Genomic DNA, 18,394 nt, shown 5'->3' with positions numbered 1-18,394 from the left:
GACATTTGTTGTTTCCTGAGTGCCCAAGACAGATCCAAGTGCTCTGCACTATAACCTCACAAATGCTGTCCCCGCTTGGCAGGTGAGGAGCCTGAGGCAGAATTGAGTGACTTGCCTGCAGGTCACGCACTTAGTAGGTGGCACCACCAGGGTGCCCTCCTTGACGTGCTTTTATTTAGTCTGCTAAAATGTTCCACGTGTTGCTGGTACTTACTGAAAACTTGCTGACCCTGTTCAGGCTCCTGGCACATCTCGTCGATTCTCAGAAACCTCTGTGAAATGAGAGTGTTTTTATCCTCGTTTTCTATGTGCACCAGGTGTGAAAACTTGGACAGAGTTCAAATGACTCGCCCTAGGTCCCACAGCCAGGACTCAGACCTTGCCGGGGAAAGTCTAGAGAAGCCAGCCGTCTTAATTTAAGTTGTATTTCTGTAAGCCCTTAACATGGACTCATGAAAAGTTCAAACTGATTGAAGTGTATGGTAGTGTAGATTCTTTTGGAGTTGTTGGATCGAATTTACTACCGATATTATGAGTGTATTGACTTAGAGCTCCTCCTTTTTAACAAGGGATAATTGATTGAAGTAATAGCATCTGCATTTATTGCTGCCCCCATTTTCTTTTTTTTTGTGGGGGGGTTGGTACCAGGGATTGAAGTTGGAGCACTCGGCCAGTGAGCCACATCCCCAGCCCTATTTTGTATTTTATTTATAGAGACAGGGTCTCAGTTACTTAGGGCCTTGCTAAATTGCTGAGGCTGGCTTTGATCTCTCGATCCTCCTGCCTCAGCCTCCCGAGTCACTGGGATTACAGGCGTGCAGCACCGTGTCCACTCCATTTTCATTCTTCTCTGCTCTGTACAACTCTGAAAATCATCCCAGACACCCCGCATCCTTAGCCTGGCTGCTCTGTTTAGACATAGGCCCTGTGCACTCAGGTGGTGTCCCCTGTGGCACCTCTCACATTGTTTGTGCTTAATAACATTTAATGATTATAATCGACCTTACTGTTACCTTCAGCAAACCACGGTGGCTTGGGAGCCTTTTGATCTGGGGTGTCCTCTGCTTGACACAATGGGGCTGCGGTTGTACCTCTGGGTAAAGTATTTGTCAGGATAACAAACAGGAGGGGAGACTGGTCACCTGTACACACACCTGCGGGGACAGTTCGGCCTTTCTGTGGAGCACCTTTGGTGTGTCCCTGTCCCTGCTCTTTTCACATGTGAGTAGGTCTCCTGCTCTCTTTACCTTCTTGCTTTCTTTGGCCACAGCCTGGTCTACTTTTGCAACTTCAGCCCTGGAGCCAAGAGAAATTCCCACTCAGCTGCAGGGTACTCTTGTATTTCCTGTGGTCTCTTTGTAACCAAATCAGGGGACTTTTTTCCCATTTCCTGTAACCTTGCTGTGGCATCTGCCTGGGAGGAGCCCCCAGCCCTAAAACTTTCTGATGCCACTTCTCTCCTTCCTTTGCCGTGGTTCCTTTTGAAAAATCTCTTATGGTTCTTTCCTACTCTCTCTTGGTTGGTAGAGATTGATGCTTGGGTTTTTGTTTGTTTGTTTCCTTTGATAATCTGATAACTTTTTTTTTTTTTTTTTTAACTCCACAACTCCTCTCTATGCCACAACCATCTGAGCTTCAGGTCAGAAGCCACCTTCTGCAGTGAAGTCCATATATGCACCTGTTAGCAGGTGCAGGTGGCTTCTGTTCTCCCGTCCCAGTCCCCATCTGATCATGTGCCTGTCTCCCCACTCCTGCCGTTGTGGGAAGGAGATGCAAGCCCCCAGGGAGTTCTGACTTGTATTTCCCTAGCCCACTCACCCAGGGACCTTTGCTTCTGCACCTGTCAGCAGATGATCGTGATAAGCTGTGACCTCATGTTCTTCTCCTGGTTGCTTCTCCTCCTCTTATTTTTCATTTGTCAGTAGGTTCTTGTCACTTTCGCTCCTTTCTTGGATCTAGTATCTCGCTGCACGTGCCACTTTCCAGTGAAAAACCGACAGTGAGTCATTCCAAGTACTCACACCCAGATGTGCAGGGCTCTCGATGATCTGGTTCCATCCTGCTTATCCTCACCTCTCACCCTTTCCACAGAAACCATGTTTTCCAGCCAGGCCAGTTTCCTTATAGCCTGAAAGGCCTCAGGTGCCAACCTCAGTGCCAGCCAACTCTTCCTCCTCCTCTGCCCCTCCTCTGATATGGTCAGGGCCCAGTCTACTTTTTGGTACCATGGATTGAATCCAGGGTTGCTTAACCACTGAGCCACATCCTCAGTCCTTTTTTTTTTTTTTTGGGGTGGTGCTGGGGATTTGAACCCAGGACCTTGTGCTTATGAGGCAAACACTCTACCAACTGAGCTATCTCCCCAGCCCCCCCCCCTTTTTTTTTCTTTTTGTGTATTCTATTTAGACACAGGGTCATTGAGTTGCTTGGGGCCTCGCTAAGTTGCTGAGGCTGACGTTGAACCCACAATCCTCCTGCCTCAGCCTCTGGAGCTGCTGGGATTACAGGTGTCTACCACCACGCCCGGCCTTTGTCTTCATCTTAAAGCTTAAACTTGTAGCTGTATTTTACTTACTCTGGCACTTAAGCAGTTTGTTCTTTAAGCTCTGAAGTGTGTGTGAAGACCACGTGTCACACTGACGTGTACTTTTCCCCAACCTTAGCATGTCGCTTTTGCAGATCCTAATTAATAGACATACGAATACATAGATGCATGCATGCATGCGTGAATGAATGAATTGTCTATTGTAAATTTTCTAAGATTCAGGTTTCATATTCAGACTAAGGTTTGTGTCTTTATTAAACTAGATAGGTTTCCTCTCGAGGAAACCTAAAGCCAGGAAATAAAGTCCTGGGTCTGGTCCTGGGCATATCAAGACTGGGACTGTCATTTAAAGCAGACCTGAGGGACAAGGCCTTATCCATGATATTGTGGATAAAGAGTGGATACATTTGTCATTAGGTTGGAGAGTGGCTATCTAGTCATTAGGCTGATCAGGTTCAAACCCAATACCTCCCACAACCTTCCCATGGTCTGACTTTAAAAAATGGGATTCTCATTTTTTGCCTTGTTTGGAGATTCTGAATAGTTCTCCTTTTAGTGAATGTTGCCATCTAAGGAGGATTATATAGAAATAAGTGAATTCACAAAGCCTGAAGAGCTAAAGATGTCATTGTCATGTACATTCTGCCAAAAGAGTGATCTGCTGATGGCTTCTCATTACCATAGTGTGAGACTTTGTTTTTGTTGTCTCTAACCCAACTGTCAGCACCATGGCAATGGCCACTAATCAGAATGGAAACCTGACCCAGTCGCGTATTTAACCCAAAGAAGTCTGTGGCATCCAGCAAGCTGGAACACCAAATGTGACCCTTAGGATTAATTGAGGGTTGCAGAAAATAACTTTCTAGATGAACTTAAGAAACCCTCTAGACAGAACTCCCTTTCTAGCCATAAATAGCAGGGCAGCTTTGTCCTATTTTTATTGTGGAGAGCACAGAAGATGGAACTCGGCATAGGAAGAGATGTTTTATTTCGCCAAGGAAGATCATACTCAACATGATTCTTATTTTTCTTGGCAGGCTCTTCCCAACCATCTGTGAGTCCAGAGGAACTGTCTCCACCATCTATCGATCCAGCACAATCAGAGTTAATAGTCAGTGTTGGCGACAGGATCAGGCTGTTATGCACCGATCCAGAGTTTGTCAAATGGACCTTCGAGACCCTGGATAAGAGGAGTGAGAATAAGAACAATGAATGGGTCAGAGAGAAGGCCGAGGCCACCAACACCGGCAAATACACCTGCATCAACAGAGGCGGCCTGAGCAGCTCCATTTATGTGTTTGTTAAAGGTAAATGCCTGGCTCTCTCTGATGCTCCATTTTAGGGAACTTAACATCCTGTTCTTAATTTCAGATGACATCAATGACTAAGCCATACTTAAAAAAATAGATATATTTTTTCCTAGTACTAGGGATTGAATCCAGGTATCCTCTACCATTGAGCTACATTTTTAGCTCCCCCAACCTTTTTTTTATTTTTAATTTTGAGACAAGGTCTTGCTAAGGTCCCAGAGTGGCCTGGAATTTGCAAACCTCCTGCCTCAGGTTCCCGAGTTGGGAGTGAGAGTATAGGCATGAGCCACTGCACCTAGGTATATGTCAGATTATGCTGGCTGGGTCTCAAAAACCTAAAACAAAGATTTTTTTTTCCCCTGGTTCCTCCCTTTTCTTGATACGTGGTGGCTTTGAATGTGACCCCAGCTGGAGATCTGCAAAGCTTGATACTCTTCCTAATGAGATTGTTTAGCCCATTTGTCCCCATGCTCTAAGTAAACCCTGAAAAATAAATTACACCCTTTGGGAAAGCTACATTTTAATGCCTTCAGATACTAGATACTCTCATTTAGTAAAAGCACTTTGGGGAATCAAAGGCCTCTAAGGGCTGATACAGACCAGCCCTTCAAAAGATTTGGCCCACTCCTAGAGAATAAGTGTTGGAAAAACAACTCAGTCAACTAAGCATCCCTTGTCTGTCACAGGTTCTTTGTAAAGTTGTTCCTTTAAAAAATTATAATGTCTTAGCAAAAGGAAAAGAAAGGTGACAGTTGGGTTTCTGTACCTCCTTTCCTGTGAAGAATTCAGTGATGCATCTATTTTACTTTTACTATCTTATTAAGAGTAGGTTTGCTGGGTGGGGCTGTATCTTTTGATTGGTATAAAAACAGATTTATGGGCAGGTTGAGACAAACTCAAGTTACAGGAGGGGAAATAAAGTCCTGGGTCTGATCCTGGGCATACCAAGACTGGGACTGTCATTTAAAACAGGCCTGAAGGACAAGGTCTTATCCATGATATTGTGGATAAAGAGTGGATACATTTGTCATGGATGGGAAATCTGATCTACCTGAAGAGTCTATTTCTCACTGCAGTATTTGGGTAAGATTATCAGTTCTGTCTTCCTTGGGGAATTGTTAGACAGAATTACACAAATGCTGGCATGCTCTATCAAGAGATAATAAAGCTGACTTGGAATATTGCTGGGAAATTGACCGTGTCTCAGCTTAGTTTATCTGCTCTCCTTTCATGAGTGGGGAGCTGAGAAGAAATGTCCACTGAGAAGCCACAGCTAAGCTTCAGGATACGGATCCATAATTGTTGAGCCAATCCATGTACTCTTCTGTGATGTTCGAGAAGGTGCTCATAAGTTCCAACTGGTAATGAAGTATTCTACTTATTAATAGGACCAGTAGACAACTGGATATGAGGAAATGCTGACTTAGTCAAATCACTCACCACACGGCTCACACACTTTCTTTACAGGAAGGTCATTCTCCATAACTTAGAACTACCTTTAATTACAGATTGAAGATGATTGGATCCTTCAGTAATCTATGTCACAGCAGTGGAGAAAAGTGGGGCATCGTTGAGGAGCTAGATGCTGATGACTGAGAGAGAGTAGTCAGAAAAATAACCGGCTGCAGTTCAGGTCATAGTTGTGACCATGACATTTTTTGAAAAATTTTTTTCTTCAAAATTAAATGATAAAATAGATGTCAAATTCATTTTTGTGGGACACCTGGTGTGCAGATGTAAAGGACATCTTGAAAACCTATTTTTAATGTGATCTGTTGATGTACCCATTTATCTGCAGAGTACAGGGTGGCCAGGATTGTGTCCACAGAATACACAGACTTGTTTCTGCTTATGTGAGGTCCCTGGCTGCTGGAGCCCTTCCCCGACTGTCCCCTGTGTCCTGGCAGAATGATTAACAGTGTCCCCTTCTGCTCACAAATGTCCTGGCCTGGGCAGTAAAATATCTCAATGACAGTAATGAAACTTGTAAGCTCTACTTGTGCATTTGAAATTATTTACCTTCCAGAAGTTATGTTTACACACTTCTTTTGAGAAGTACGAATATTGAGGCCCATGTGTTATTTGGACTGCATAGCCTGCCCGGAGTTCTAGATCCTTTTTGGGAGCTAGACCATTCTGAAACCTGGCAGCTCAGGAGAACCTGCCCCTGCCCTATCAGGACTGATTTATTGGCTGCTGCTCCTCGGGCTATTACCTGTTGAAGGAAAGGAATAGCTCTTGTAATGGAATATTCTCAGGCTTTTAAGAACTCAGATTTTGGCAACTTGGTTTTTGCACAGCAGTTTCCTGGGTGGTTCACTTGAGGAGAGTTGCTATCTAGAGACCTGAGTTTTCTTATCCATAAAATGCAGATAATGGTACAAGTTGAGTCAATGCTTATCTGGAAATTTGAAATCCTAAATGCTGTGAAATCTGAACCTTTTTGATCATCAACGGGACACTCAAAATTTTTTGTATTTTGTTTTGGGGATGCTCAACTGGTAATGTCTTTTGCTCGTATTCCAAAATCTAAAAAACTCTGAAATCGGAAACACTCCTGGTCCGAAGCAAGGGATGCTCGATCTGTTGTGCTAATCATAGACATTTTGAAGATTGATGAAGTATGTCATGGTCCAACCTTAGTGCCTCTTACTTGTTAGTGCTGTTTGAATAAATTTTGCTTTTGTTTGCACAGAAAAAGGGGTCACTAAGAATTGCTGTCACAAAAACCAACATCTTAGATCTTGTAAGAATGTTTTCAGTCTGTGACCAGCAATTCATACTAATTTTTATATGTTTATAGATCCTGACAAGCTTTTCCTCGTTGGCCTTCCCCTGTATGGGAAAGAAGACAATGATACGCTGGTCCGCTGTCCAGTGACGGACCCCGAGGTGACCGATTATTCCCTCAAGGAGTGTGAAGGGAAACCTCTCCCCAAGGACCTGATATTTGTCCCTGACCCCAAGGCTGGTATCACAATCAGGAATGTGAAGCGCGCCTACCATCGACTCTGTTTCCGCTGCACAGCCACCTGGAAGGGCAAGTTGGTGCAGTCGGATAGATTGATCCTGAAAGTGAGGGCAGGTATAGCGCCTTCCTTCATTTTTCTAGGCACTTGAGAATCTGTTCACCTAAGGATGGCTTGTCTTTTCACTGTTCCACCATAGTGTAGGTGATCAGGACATGGGCCCTTCATTAGATCCCCCAGCTTCCAATTAATGTCAGCTGTGACTACCTCACTTCACAGTGGCAGCCCTAAGTGACTCATCCGTGACATTTTCTAGTTAAGATGGTGTGTCTGCCATAGATTGGCACTTAGACCACATTGGGATGGTCATTAAACCTACGGGCTTAGGTCATCCCAAAGCTATATAATTGCACTGAGTGTTCACACCAAGAGAAACCTAGTGGGAAACTTTAGTTATACTGTTTGAAAAGATTAACCTCCAAATGATTCATGCTTTTTCTATTGTGAATTGACTTTCTCTTTAGCCAATTAATTTTACTGCCTTCCCAAACTACTCCAGATCTGAGAAGGAAGGTATCAGTTGACTCTGGACCTTGTTATTATTATGGCATTCTGTAGAATATTTGAGAAGCTGGAAGATATTCTAGGTTTTGTATGTGAGATTACCTAATTCAACACTAGTTGGGATTCAGCTGTTGAGTTGTTGTTATTAATGCTTTTTAAAAAGTATGCTCTTTGAAATGAAGGAAACTTTGATTATTTAAAATGTGATTTTTTTTTTTAGAAGCAAGCAGGGTATTATTTGTATAATATGTGGGAAAGATGTTGATTGGTTAAAAGAATATAATTACTTGTAAGTCACATCCCATGAAATCGTGAAGATTGTCAGAAGCCAAGATTAAAAGTGCTGTATGATGCTCAGGGGGCTCCTCTTTTGAAAAACCATTTTCCACTTGCATTAGAATCTCATAGTAGACATTCCTGTGTTTTTCACTCAATAGTAATGAATTTATTTGAAGGATGTATGATGTAATTGTTGATATCCTCAGATATGCATGTAATATAGGTAGGTCAGTGCCATATTTTTCAATTTAAATTATGACCAAAAAAAGCTGTGCACATTTGAGAAAAAAAAGGCAAGTTAAAATTTCATGCTAAAATAGAAAGGCTGATTTGAGGGCCATATTTCTTTTTATTACAGCCATCAAAGCTATACCACTTGTGTCTGTGTCCAAAACAAACTATCTTCTTAGGGAAGGGGAAGAGTTTTCAGTGACATGCACAATAAAAGATGTGTCCACTTCTGTGGGCTCGATGTGGATGAAGGACAACAGTCAGGTGAGTGAATTGTTTCATTCGTTCGTCTCAATATAGTGTTCTGTGTGGGAGATGTTAAAGGTTTTCTTTTTTTAAAAAAAAAAAGTGTCCTGGGCGTGACTCCACCAGCATGCAGTGGCATGGAATTGTCTGGGAGTTTGTTCAGATGCTTATCTGCCCTTTATGTACTGCTGTATATACATTTATTATTAGTGACAATTAACAGTCATATTCTAAATTTATTTGGAGAGAACGTCAGTATCATATTATTAATGTTGTTTCTTTGACTTGAATTTTTTTTTTTTTTTTTAAGAAAAGGAGTGGTTAGCTTCATAAATACCTTGATTTAAAGCTATTGTACTATGCAGGACTGATTACTTAAAATAGAAGGAGTTGCTAATGTTTCCCTTCCATAGTTTCAAAGAGTAAATGGTCTCAAATATGAACTAGAAAGCTCGCCCACAAAATGGCCTAATTAGAGAGCCAGGTTTCTTTTTGTGTGGGTCTGATTTTCTCCTTTGAGGCTGATTACCTGAGTTTAAGTTGCTAATGGTTTTCTATTTGTTTTAGTTGCTATTAATAAAATGGTTCCCTTTAATCTGAAACATTTGGACATGTTTAGGTTCTCATTCATTAAACAGATGCATATTGAATGCCTGCTATATGTCAGATATTGTGTTAGGTATGTCATAAATTTTAGCCAGGTTTTTGTTTGTTTCATTGCTTTTTTGTGGTGCTGGGATTGAACCCAGGTCCTCATGCATGCTAGGCAAGGTCTCTCCCACTGAGCCACATCTCCAGACATATATTTAAAGTTGTTTTCCTCTAATCCCTAATCACTCATATTACTAATAAGGTTTTCAACTGTCTTAATTTCCCGAATATTTTGCTTTAAAATTCTCATTGACCAAGTTGTCAGTAGCTTTTTCTTTCCTTTCTGTTTTTTGAGTGATCGTGGCCATCTAGTTAACTAACCATCACAGTGGTTTCTCCTCATTACACATGTGTGCATTAGATTGGAAAAAAGAAACACCATATTTTATTCCTCTCTCCTCCCCCTCCTCCTCATGCCTTATTTTCAACATTGGCAATTTCATGCCTGTTTAAAGAATTCTTTGCCAAAAACATAACCATGGTAATTAGCATAATGCAGACTTTCTGATGGTATTCATGTAGACCTGTGATAGATATCTTGCTCAATGAAGCCTACCATTGACCTGGACAATGGATTATATTAGAGACTTGTTCTTTCAAACCAGTGGCTCAGAGAAACAAGTTTTAGTTTTCATATCACATAATGTAATAAAAATAATAGCTTATGTATGGATTTTTGGCTAACTTTACAGAACCCGATCCTGTATTAATTGGCTTTCTACAATCCTTGATGTCAGATGAGAGAACAATTTAGACTGTGTGTGTGTGCATTTGAGCCTCTGTAACTTGAAAATTAGCCTTTTTGAGATGAGAAATTAAATTGCCCCAGGTGGTTTTGTTCAGAACCATTTTTCCCAGGAGCCCTGCATGCCATTCCCAATTAATCCACTGGCGTTGGTAGATAAGCCTTCAGTGTTGGGAGCTCCTTGGGGAAATCCCAGGGTGTACCTCCAAGGGTTAAAGAAAACCAAATCACATGCAAACAATATGTAATGTGTGACTTGCAGATGGGGCTCCTGGCTGTCTGCCAAGGTTCACCCATGAATCTTTGATTGATATCCTTTGGCTTGATTTGGAATGCTGTTAGCACTATCAAATTATTCCAAAAATCTATAATATTTGATCCTGACCTTTTAGAATTAAGTTTATCTCAATGAAATTTAGGACAAATAGTTTAAAGTTGCTGAAATTATTTGTTTAAGCATAAGAGAGTCTTGGAGTTTATTCAACACTTGTTAATCTTGGTAACCTTCCAAACTCTAGCATGTTTGCTTGCTTTCAATTCTGAGTTTGACTGTATCCTAAATTATGATTTCTGGATATTGCAAGTTTTCCATCCAGCACCTACCCATTCAGTGTTGCTGCTTGGCTTCCTACTGTGAACTCTGAAGCCCTTGAAAGAAAGAGGTAGAAGATTCTTTGAATCTAGAACTTAGTGTGTTCAACCTAGAACTCTGTGTCACCCTGCCTTTGGAGGAGGGAAATCTGAGAAACAATGACTTGAGAAAGGCATTTGCAAATGTGACTTCACTTTGCTGTGGCATCTTTTTAGTTATTGATCTGATGGAGTGAAATGGCCAAACTCTGCCAATTCGTAGAAGAAATTCTTAGAAGGGGCGATTTCAAATCTATACGGTGTTCTAAACTGCAAAGACCTTTAAAGATGAATTTGTCTCTTCATGCCTCTTTGGAACAAATGCTAGGACTAGTGGTGTCTTTGCCTTGCTGAGGAGTTCACGCTTAGTTAAGAGCAAAGCACATTTCTCTTCTTTCCATTTACCGTCAGCAGTCAACTTTTATGTGTGCTAAATATTAATGTAAAACAAATTTCCAAATTGGGCTGGAGGTATGGTCCTGCCTAGTATATGCAAGGCTCTGGGTTCAATATCCAGCACTAAAAGAGAAAGTTCAAAAGTATAATTAAAAAAGAAAAAAGAAATAGGCACAACCCCATGCTAGTAGAGTATAGTGCTGTGTAATAAAAATGTATTATGAGCCTCAAGTAATTCCAAATTTTCAAGTAGGTATATTATAAAAAGAAATAAAAGAGTTAAAATTCATTTTAATCAAATGTCTTATTTGACCCAGTGTATCTAAAATGTTATCATTTAACAGAAGAGTTATTAATAATATATTGCATTATTTTTTCATACTCAGTTCTCAAAATCTGGAACAAGTTTTACACATACACAAAACATAATTCAGTTTTGTCTACCATGTTACAAGTACACAGTAGTCACAGGTGGCTAGTCCTTAAAATGCAATATAGCCCATATATTTTCTTCGTATTACTTTTGTCTCTTCCTGCATGCATATGTACCAACATATGGCTGCAGTTTTAAAGTATATTCAAATTGTGCTTTTTAAGTAATACAAACATTTGTCTTTTAGAAAAATTTTTAAAAACTATTCATTTTATAAACACACAAAGTTCATCTAACAAACACCTCATACCCACTTCTCAGATTGAATAAACATCACATTTTCCTTTGGATCCTCATTTCTACATAGTCATAATTTTTATTGTTACCCGTATTTGTTAGGTCATTTAGGTTCTTTTGAGTTTTAACTGCAGTCAGCATCTTGGAGCTTTTGACATCTGTTATTTCCTTGAGATAAATTTGCTGAAGTTTTCCAAGGGGTACTGCCAGGCTATTTTCTGGAAGGATCCTTCTGACTTACAGCACTGTCCAGTGTTCTATTACGGTTGCCATAACCTGGCCAGGGAACCACCCTTGATTTCATTTCATGTCAATATCATCTCCTGTTTACTTTCTTTTTTCAGTTCAAATTTTCATTGTAAGAGGAATATGTGTGCACATGACATAAAATTTGGAAAATACAGAAAGCTGTAATTGACACTTTTTTTTTGGTACCAGGAATTGAATCCAAGGGTGCTTAACCACTGAGCAACATCCCCAACCTTTTTTTATATTTTATCTAGAGACAAGGTCTCACCGAGTTGCTTAGAGCCTCGCTAAGTTGCCAAGAGTGACTTTGAATCCTCCTTCTTTAGCCTCCTGAGCTCCTGGGATTACAGGTGTGCGCAGCCGCACCTGGCGATAGTTGACTATTTTTAATTTTTTCAAGGAGCTGCTGTAGTTTCTACTATGGTTTTTCCATGATATTTTAAATCCATTTAGTGTCTCCTTGTCTGTAGACAAATAAGAGTGAGATAATAACCCCACAAGGGTAAATTCACAGCCCTTTCTCTTCAGTTCATGCTTCAAGACTCTCGCTTGGTCTTCATGTCTTGTGTTTCTCAGAACTGTCTTCTGTACCTGCCAGTATTCTTTTGGGTAAGAACTGCAGGATGAATTTCCAAGTTAGTTGTACACGTTTTGATTTTTTTTTTCCTGCAGATAATAAATGTTAATAAACTAGAACATTATTAATGCCAGTGTTTTTTCTTTCAATCATTGGAATATAGAACAGAAAAAGATAACAGGAAATGTTAATATGACATAAGTATGCTGACTCATTATAAAATATCAGTATTCTGTAATAGTTCTTATATAGTCACTTTTAAAATCTAATACTGCAGGGAATTTGAAATGAATTTTCATGTTTCTTCATAATCATTAATAATGAGTATCTTTCAATATAACCCTGTAAGATGTGAAGAGTTCCAATGACAGTCTTGTCATGATGCTTTATTATTCCTACTTAAGTAGTGTATAATGAATGCTAATATGAAGAAGTTAATTGCTGCTATTTTTAATTTAGGAAAGATCCTGAATATAAATTATATGGTAATCTTTGATTTTTTTTTCCCCCTCTGAAACCAGCAGACTAAAGCACAGGTAAAACGTAATAGCTGGCATCAGGGTGACTTCAATTATGAACGTCAGGAAACGTTGACGATCAGCTCAGCAAGAGTTAATGATTCTGGAATGTTCATGTGTTATGCCAATAATACTTTTGGATCAGCAAATGTCACAACAACCTTGAAAGTAGTAGGTAAATATCTCTATGGGAATGTATAAATTACTGGCAATAGTGAAAGAAGAAATTACTAGATAGTTTCCTTTTTATGTAAATGGAATTCTAAGAACAGATTCTTAGAATTTTATTATCACTGAATGAATGAATGAATGAATAATCTCCCTGTAGCCTCTTACAACTACAACACAAGTGAATTCCACCAGTTTCACAGAAGAAAAGTCTGTCTCTGAAGTTTAAACCTGTCATTCCCTGTGCCACCCACCCTCTCTTCCCCGGCAAAGGATAAGTTGAGCTTTTTCTAAAATTCTAGTCTTTGCTGAATGACTCGAGTTTGGAAATGGCTGTAGATTTTATTTTTATCAGAAAGTACAAATGCTTAGAGGCTGGAGTATTTCTGAGTCTTTCGGTAACGTTCCTCTGCCCGTCATTTGATCATTTGTGGTACAGCCTGAGTTGGGCACCACCTGCCCGGAGCTCCCCTTCACCTCAGCCTGTCAGCAACCTTGAAGGTGATGGATGGCATAAGCCTCCAGGAAGGAGGCCCACTGGGTCATGGGGCATTGGTTCTAGAGAATCAACTAGAAGAGGGTCATCTGCCCTGACCCTGTCTTATCTGGTATGCGCAGTTGGTTTAGCTTTGTCCTCTCTGCTCTAGAAATCCCACTAAACTTGTTTCCCAAGCATCTCCTTAAAGAGAGCAGAACGTAATAAGTTGTTTGAAGTTGCTTGATGTTTTAGGGGCTGGGGATGTAGGTCAGTGGTAGAGCGCTTGCCCAGCATCCTGAAGACCCTGAGTTCCATCCTAGCACATACCCCACCCCCAGAGTTATTTGGTGATTTTGATTTACTGAGAACAATAATAATTATCTTAATGCAATCATATTCTTAGTGCTTGGCTTTAATTAAATACTTGTGGGGTGGTGGAATTCATCATCATGAGCAATATTGAAATAATGCAATATTTGTTTCCATCTCTCTCCCCCTCCCCAAATTTTCTTCAATAATTCATGTAGCAGTGATAGAGCTCTGATTCACCCCATCATAATCTCTTAAAATTTTGGTGTTTCTGCCCATGTTCTAATGGAAAGTATCTCACCAGAATGAATACAGAAAAGACACTTCTTGCAATTATAGAGTTAGCACACAGAAAGTATACCAGTTTGTCCCTAAATGTGACTGTGAACCATTTATTAATTTGAATAGAAAGCTATGCTTTTAAAATATTAAACTCCATAAGCACTAATTTGCTAAGTTGATTAGGGAGCATGTTGATATATCAGCTTCAGCTCCAGAAAGCAATTAGTAAGGATGTTTTGAGCATATTGTTATATGTAATCGGATTTTAAAAATCCATTCATCAATTTCCAAGAATTATAAATGTGTGACTGGAAGGACTTGTGGCTGTGAAATTTGAATCTGGTTTTATATTGTGTCAGGAGGGGATCATGGTGGAAGGGGAACAGGAAGAGACAGAGAAAAGTAATTTTTTAGGCATTGGGAATAGAATTGGGATCCAATGTGGAATGGTAGAGAGAAGGTGGCTTTGGGACCATCCTGATCCAGGTGTTTTTTGTTTTTGTTTTTGTTTTTTAAGTAATTTTCTTAAATTATATATAGTAAATCATACATGATGTTACAGGGATATATATAATGTAGATATAATATAGATACATATAAAATAGATGCAGATAATAAAAAGGTTACTATTGTGTAAGCGTATCAACATACCCATAATCCCACATGGTTATGGGTTTTTTGTTTTCGTTTTGTGGCTAGAGAAGCTTGAATCTGACCTGGTTTTGAGTTGAGGGCTATACTAGTTAACTTTCTAGTGCACCCTAACTTCAGTTCCACCTACATTTTCTCTTCTAAGAAACACAGCCGTGAACTCCCACACTGCACAGGAGAAGCAGCAGTCGGTTTCATGGGAGTATCAGGCATAGAGTTTGCACTTGATTAAATGTTAAAGCATCACCAATTTCTTAATGCATAAGTATTTGCAAACGATTATACTTGATGTTCTAACAATTTGAGTGAAGTTCTTTGATTGTTTTTGTGACAGCAACCAAGGTAAAGTTTTAATCATTCTTAACATTTTGTGGATATTTGAAGCTGTTTCACTTTATGACATAACCCTATATTGAACATTGAAAGCTCAGGAGGACAAAGTATGTTATATATGGTCATCGTGATAGAAATAATTTTGGTGCAAATATTGTCTGAAATAATCTGAATATTTTGCATTGTGTACTGTTTTTGAATTTATGACCTTGAGAACCTGAAAATTTAATGTAGCATGCAGATGAATCTTTTAGTCCGATAAAATTAACCTTAATTGGCTTAAAGAATAGCAAGGTATGTCATTTATAATTCAATAATTGAATGACGTCGGGGTTCCCATCTTTCTCCAGTTTTTATTTGGATAATTTTCCATTCTCACCTGAAAGACCCTTTATAAATTGGTACAATGGACAAAGAAGAGTTTGTGTTTTTTTATTCTGAACTTGTAGGAAACTAAAGAGCAGTAAAAATGACAATGACAACCTCTTGCATATCTCAGTGTATTTACCCAGATAGCACTAAAGTTAATGAATAATTTCAAATTTTATAATTAAATTTTAAAAAGTAAATAGAAGAATAAAATGAAATCTCTTACATTGTCCTATTAACTTGATAGCAGTTTAACAAAATCTTTTAAGTAGTTCTAATATTTTGGTATGTAAAGTTTAATAGTACATACAATTTTATTTATATTCTCACACTTAAAATAAGAGTGGATATGCTGTAGTAAGGAGAGACTGGCCTCGACTTCTTTCAAACCTGTGTTCAAATCTAGTCTCTGCTGCATAGCTCCTGAGCCAAAAATAAATCATCTATTTCATCTATAAGTTAGAGATTGTCATCAACTCTGTCTATAAATTAGAAGTTACCAAATCTATATTTTTTTATTTATAAATTAGAGGTTACAGTTCTTGAATTATTTTCAGATTGAACATCACGATTGTTAAGTAAAATGTCTGCTAAAGTACTTAGGGTAGCTCTTGGCACATAATAAACAGTCCATAAATAGTGACTATAAAAATAACATGGACAATTATTTTATTGCTCTTTTTCAAGTTCTTTTTTCTTATGTAACCATTTCTAAGGCTGCATTATTTAACCAGTTCTCTATTTTGTCATTTCAAAAATTATTATAACTAGTGTCAACAGCACTTCTTTTGTGTCTGTCTATCTACCCCACTTTAAGAAGAATTCTCAAATGGAAATTACAGGATTAGATTTAAAAATAGATAATTTTAAAAGATCTATATTGCTGAATGCTTTCTAAAAGAGCTGTGCCAGTTTACAGTGTGTGAGTCAGTGTGCTACTTTTGCCACACTCGCAAGATTCTTGAGTTTATTTTAAATTAGTTTTGCTATTTTTAATAAGGGAAAAGTGCTATGGTATTTTAATTACTAGTTTGGCCAAGCATTTTTCCTTCTGTATTTTAATGTCGTCTTTTCCCTGTTACCTTAATTAACTTTACTACATAGACATTTAAAAATGTTTATGTGTTCAAATTTGTCTTTTAGGATGTTTTTCTTTTATTGTTTCCCAAAAGTCTAGAACCTGCCACACCCTCCTAAGTCTGAGAGGAATCATTACTGTGGTTTAGTTAAAAGGATGCTTTGATTCTTCATTAAAATGTTCTTTATCAGTGATGTATGATATATGAGGAGACCTAAGTTTATTTTTCTTCAAATACAAAATGACATTCTTTCATCATCTTTCTTAGACATTAGGGCTTTTTTCTTTCTTCACTCATGGTATTTTTTATCATATGTACAAATTTATAGGGTCTGGGTCTGGGCTAAGTATTTAGCCCCAATACCTACTGACCTAATAATCATTGAGACTAGTGGAATGAGAAGCCTTTGGAGATGGTGACAGATCTTTTAAAGAACTGCTTTGGGAAGTCAGGATTTCCAGTGTATGTTTCTTCTTACCCTGAGACAACAAACAGTTTCACAGGAGTAAAGTAAAATGGACCAAGGCTAGTTAAAATTGTCTCTCTTATTGCTAGTTAATTCCAGAAGCCAGTCTTTTTAATTCTATGATGGCTTGTGTTTTCTTCTTAGACAGTGGTGGATAACAATTTCTGTCTCATTCTGTCATAATTAGATAGAGGCTTCATTAATATCTTCTCCATGATGAATTCTACGATATTTGTAAATGATGGAGAAAATGTAGATCTGGTTGTTGAATATGAGGCCTTCCCCAAACCAGAACACCAGCAGTGGATATACATGAACCGGACCACCGCTAACAAGTGGGAAGATTACCCCAAGTCTGAGAACGAAAGCAATATCAGGTAAGAAAAGGACCTGGACTGGGGCTCACCCACTTCCACTGTCCTTCCCAGCTCCTGTTTCTGTGACCTGTCAATGTATGAAGAGACCCCAGGACTAAGGTTGGAGGGACAAGGGGGGTTTGGAGGTGTCCAAGGGAAGGAAGTCCAGGGCGGCCTCCTGAGTCCTCTGGTATTCCACTTTGCTTATGTCTGGAGCATGCACTGCAGGGCCTCTGCCCTGGTCTTCTCATTTGTAAAAGGGGAGAGGTATCTCTCATAGCGTAGCTCTCTTCTGAGCGAAGCCCAGCAAAGCCCAAAACAGTGACCAGAATATTTTCAGGATATAATAAATAAATACTCTTCAGAGGAAGAGGAAAGTTAATGCCTTTACTCAACTCCTTCAAATTCTAAGGAAACTAAGAATCTTTAAGTAGCTTTGGGTCAGGTGAGCTCAAGTGCTTTTACATCAAAACCTCTTGTTTGATCTTCAAAACATTATAATGAAAATAGTAGCAACGATAATGCTTCACGTTGTATGTGCCTGTTGTGTTTTTTTCTTTTGGTCAGGCAAGGTTCTAAGTACCTTACATTTATTAACTTGATAATTTTAGTCTTCACAAACCTTATAAGTAGACACTCTCATTTCCCCCATTTTTATGGAAGAGGAAGCTGGGGTACAAAGAGGTGGAGTAATTTGACAAAGATCAAATGACTAATAAAGAGTGCCTGGGTAGAGTTGTTGTGTTTTCCTAGACGTAAGAGTGTCCTGGGCTGTGGACTGAGGGTTGGAGGGAAGAAGATAGATTTGGGAGGTGTCCAGAAGATGGCATGGGAAGAAAATGAAGGGAGGGCCTGAAGATACTCTTAGGTTGGCTGATGAGAGGCCACACTATGCAAGGAGAGGAGGATGAAGGTCAATTTTCTGGGGAAAAAGCCAGGTCAGTTTGGGTTTATTAAATTTGAGGTTGACAGTCGAATCTTGGCAACACCCAGGTAGGAAGTATCTTAGGACAGGTTCTCTAGAAACAGAACTAGATACAGGGGTCTCATGCAAGGAACAAAAGACCTGCTGAGGACTTGGAGGAGGAGCCAAGTAAGGATGTGGGTCAGGTGACCTCAGGGAGCTCTATGCTGGACAGTTGTATATCCCCAGCCTGTTGGCCTCCCAGTGGGTTCAAGAGCTTGAGACTGGCTCCAGGAAGAGGTTGCAGGCCCTGGGCATCGTTGGGTGCACCCACAGAAAGGGGATGTAGGGACCTGGAAGTAGTTCTGTGCGGAAGATGCAGGACAGAGAAGTCTGCCTTGGAGGTAGAGACTGGAAAG

General features: G+C 39.4%; 1 protein-coding gene and 1 non-coding gene across 5 annotated transcripts in view; one reads left to right on the top strand and one right to left on the bottom strand.

Annotated features, from left to right (window-relative positions):
• Kit (KIT proto-oncogene, receptor tyrosine kinase) overlaps positions 1 to 18,394 on the top strand; it is an 80,789-nt gene that overhangs the window by 32,307 nt on the left and 30,088 nt on the right. For 2 of the 4 annotated variants that reach the window (XM_047567106.1, XM_047567104.1), the window contains exons 2-6: positions 3,583 to 3,852; positions 6,659 to 6,940; positions 8,026 to 8,162; positions 12,587 to 12,755; positions 16,903 to 17,092. In XM_047567106.1, the coding sequence (XP_047423062.1) occupies positions 3,583 to 3,852; positions 6,659 to 6,940; positions 8,026 to 8,162; positions 12,587 to 12,755; positions 16,903 to 17,092 (1,048 nt within the window). Of the gene's footprint in view, positions 1 to 3,582; positions 3,853 to 6,658; positions 6,941 to 8,025; positions 8,163 to 12,583; positions 12,756 to 16,902; positions 17,093 to 18,394 lie in introns of all 4 variants that reach the window. The other 2 variants (XM_047567105.1, XM_047567103.1) reach the window with 1 other exon arrangement.
• Trnam-cau (transfer RNA methionine (anticodon CAU)) lies at positions 2,289 to 2,364 on the bottom strand. The gene has a single exon. It is a non-coding gene; the product is annotated as a tRNA-Met (tRNA).

The sequence above is a fragment of the Sciurus carolinensis genome, chromosome 10, assembly GCF_902686445.1.
Source record: "Sciurus carolinensis chromosome 10, mSciCar1.2, whole genome shotgun sequence".
In the NCBI taxonomy this organism is placed as follows: Eukaryota; Metazoa; Chordata; class Mammalia; order Rodentia; family Sciuridae; genus Sciurus; species Sciurus carolinensis.
The sequence above is the reverse complement of the archived record's forward strand: the minus strand, read 5'-3'. Positions and strand labels throughout refer to the sequence as shown.